This window comes from Microtus ochrogaster, unplaced genomic scaffold, assembly GCF_000317375.1.
Source record: "Microtus ochrogaster isolate Prairie Vole_2 unplaced genomic scaffold, MicOch1.0 UNK73, whole genome shotgun sequence".
Taxonomy (NCBI): Eukaryota; Metazoa; Chordata; class Mammalia; order Rodentia; family Cricetidae; genus Microtus; species Microtus ochrogaster.
In genome coordinates this window covers 902,952-906,470 of record NW_004949171.1, presented here as the reverse complement: position 1 = coordinate 906,470, position 3,519 = coordinate 902,952, and the positions used below count along the sequence as shown (strand labels likewise).

Below are 3,519 nucleotides of genomic sequence, written 5' to 3'. Positions count from 1 at the left end.
GTTCTTGTGTCCAAAATCCTGATCTCCAAAATATCACCGAGAGAGAAAATCCGATGCAAAAGAAAAAGGGGATAGGGTATTGTGGCCAGGCAAAAAAAGGAGGGCTTGGATAATTCCAAACCTGCACTGCATAGATACAGACCCAAGCCCTCCAAAACCACATAGTTACACACTTGGGGTTGGCTGAAGCCATAAGAAGTTGCAACATTGATTCTCAGCATGAGGACGGCTGGTTTTGTTTGTCTATTGCTGATTGTCCTTGCCCTGTGGGGTCAGGTGTTGCTGGGCTCTGATTGACCTCTCCCTATGGCTGGGACTGAGGTCAGGCTCTAAAGTCAAAATACAAATAAGGACAGGTAAGGGACAGGCAGATACATATGACTGACTTACTGGGAATGCCTAGTGCTGAGGTCTGGATCTTCAGTGTCAGCATTAGTTTGGTATTTCAGTCTTTTTTTCAAAAACTGTCATCTCTTAAAAAGGAACCTGGAGAGTCAGAAGCTGACCAAGAGTGTCCAGACTGATGAAAGTGTTTGAAGTCCTGGCTTTCTCCAGTGGGTTCTCCACACTCCATGACTCTATTACCCAGGAGCAGCTTCTGGACCCTGACTTTAGTTTGTCCTGGAAAACACAAATTCACTTATTTACCTATTCATTTATTTAGTTGTTTGTTTCTTTGTGTCTCTTTGTCTGTTTGGTTGTCGGTCTGTTTTGCTGTTGTTGCCGCTGTTTTTCTGGCAGGGTTTCTCTGTGTAGCCTTAACGGACATGGAACTCACTCTATAGACCAGGTTAGCCTTGATGTCAGAGATCTACCTGACTCTGCACCCCGAGTAAAGGGATTATAGGCTTCTGACTCCATGTCCAGCCCACATAAGATTTTTTAGCCACCTGAGTTTGATTTGTTTTGAAATTCGCTAATTCATCATTTCTTAAGAGTCTAGGAGTGAAGGATACAAACTCAGGGAGCAAGTATTTGGTTGTACAAGGGAGGAGCTCTGCTCCAGAGAAGTAAGGCTTTCCCAAAATCACATAGCAAGTAAGCGGGAGGGGTCAAGAGTGTGTCTGTCATGTCTGCAGAGTTAGTATTTACCGGCTTTCCCCCTTCTCAAAATTCTCAGGAGAGCTCCAGGACGTCTATGGTCAGAACGATAGGGAGTGGTAGGGAGTCGATGGTGGTCAGAGGTCACACTGTCTGAGATGTGGAGTCAATCTTTGTCCCTAGGAGTCAGAACTTAAGACTGAAACAGCCCCAAATGGTCGCAAGTAAACAGAGAAAGACCTGCCGAGACCCAGATCTGGAAGGCATGCTGCAAATATTTCAAGGTGAGAGCAGCTACATTCTGTGGTTATCTGGGGGACTCTAGGGTGGCTGGTGCTGCACTATCTGGATAGAGAGTGATGTTTTTTTATCATGGGTAGAGAAACTAAGAAGAACAGAAAGTGTGTCCCAGTGATGTCATCATATATAATGGACATCATCATTCATCCCATCCTATATCACAGTTTCCAGACCTTCCCCCACACTGCAGAGCACATTGACTTTAATGTTCTTATTCCCTTGCTTGCATTTAATGCTGCGCATTTTCATCATTTCAGGGTTCCGGGAAGCCCAGCGCCACTGGGGTAAGGAGAAATCCCTCCATCAGCCTCTCTCGTCTTAATGTCTTTCAGAGTTTATTTATCTACTAATACTTATGCTTTAAGTTACTGCTCCCAATATGCACAGCAATCTGCCTCTCTTTGACTTTAAACATGGCTCTACCAAATTCCCTCTCACTTTCTTCTTAGGCCTCTGCTACTTAAATCACAAATAAGGCAGTACCTTGTTTCTCATGTGACTCTTAATTTATATATTTCATTTTTCTGCAGTACATGTGACCCTGCATCAACTCAACAATAAAAACATTGTCATTAACGTGGACAAAAGACAAATACAACATAGAACTGGTTATAGAAGAACTTTGCAAGTTTCTGAGTCCTATGATTTAGGTGTCCTAGGGTATCCAGCTATCCACTCAGGGAAACATTACTGGGAAGTAGACGTGTCTAGATGTGATGCCTGGCTCCTGGGAATAAATGATGGAAAATGTGCTCAACCCCAGCTTCCTTCATTGAATCAACAGGGCGTGAAAGCCAAATATAATTCTGATGTTAACCAACATGTAAATTATCAGCCCAAATGTGGCTACTGGGTTATAGGGATGACAAACAGGTCTGTATATGAAGCCTTTGAAGAGTGTTCTGTAACCCACAAAGCCCGTATCTTGGTCTTCTCTCTGACTCGTCCTCCCACTCGTGTTGGAGTTTTCCTGGACTGTGAAGCTTGCACTCTCTCATTTTATGATGTTTCCAACCATGGAGCTCTCATCTATAAATTCTGTGAATCTTCCTTCCCTAATGTGGTTTATCCATATTTTAATCCTATGGGATGTTCAGAGCCATTGACAGTCAGTGGGCCACCCTCCTAAGCCCTCCCCCATATCTGCACAGTGTCCCCATGTCTGATGTATCTCATATGTCGAAGCTCTGTGGGATCATTTTAACTTATTTTTCTGTCTTTGCTTGCAGGGAACCATCAAACTGCCTTGGCCTAGCTGCCTTGAGAGGCATGATTCATATGTTTTTCATGTTAGAGTCCATGGCTCCTGGGGTACACTGGGCCTTCCAGTACCCAAGAGATGAGTGCACTCACCCAGGCATGAAACATTCAGGCTAAATTGCATTCTCTGTTTGTTCCCCCTAATAGTCAAGGAAGCATGGAAATTTGACAGGACAATAGGTATTAAACATTAATCTTGGGTACCATATATAACCTGCAAACTTCATTGTTTTCTGATAAGCAATTGCATTGATGCTGGCAGATGCCACTATGATCTGTTTCTGATAAAGGTATAAAAGTCTGATTGCTCTCAATAAAATTGTCACAGCCTTTATCTTACTGTGGTTCCTCAACCTGAGTCTGTTTCTGTTCCTTACAGCCATATCAGGTGTCCTTGCCCTAGTAAGTGAGCACTGGCACTCCCATTTGGTCTTTCTATTTTAATAACCTTTTCTTCTCAATGCAAACCAGTATGGATTCTTTTCCTTATTCCAATTGCTTGTCTGTTTACAAGGCAATAATAATTTATCATTTTCCAAGTTCCCAAAGACAATGTTTATTCCTCAGGAGGTGAGGTAAGACCTCTGCTAAACTGTTTTGTGGTGCCACAGATGGAAGCCAGGGCCTTGTGCATGCTGAGGAGGTGCTCTGCCCCTGAGCTACTTGTCTCAGCTCTGCCAAGTCTCCACAACCCCAGTCCTCTGTCGCTGACAGAAGATGACAGAAAGTACTGATATGGGATGCACTTCTGTATATGTCCTGCTTTTATTGCTAATGAATAGAGATGATTTGGCTTATGGAAGTGCAGAACATAGCCAGGAGTGAGGATATATATATATATATAGAGAGAGAGAGAGAGAGACAGAGACAGAGACAGAGACAGAGAGAGACACAGAGACAGAGAGACAGAGAGAGAAG

At 43.4% G+C, this 3,519-nt stretch overlaps 1 protein-coding gene across 1 annotated transcript in view; it reads left to right on the top strand.

The window, feature by feature from the left end:
• The window catches only part of LOC102000592 (tripartite motif-containing protein 30A-like), a 6,909-nt gene extending 4,205 nt beyond the window's left edge, over positions 1-2,704 (top strand). Inside the window, exons 5-7 of the mRNA XM_005370176.1 lie at positions 1,225-1,325; positions 1,599-1,625; positions 1,872-2,704. Coding sequence (XP_005370233.1) covers positions 1,225-1,325; positions 1,599-1,625; positions 1,872-2,470 — 727 coding nt within the window. The 3' untranslated portion in view covers positions 2,471-2,704. The remainder of the gene's footprint in view (positions 1-1,224; positions 1,326-1,598; positions 1,626-1,871) is intronic.
• The last annotated feature ends 815 nt before the right edge of the window (positions 2,705-3,519 follow it).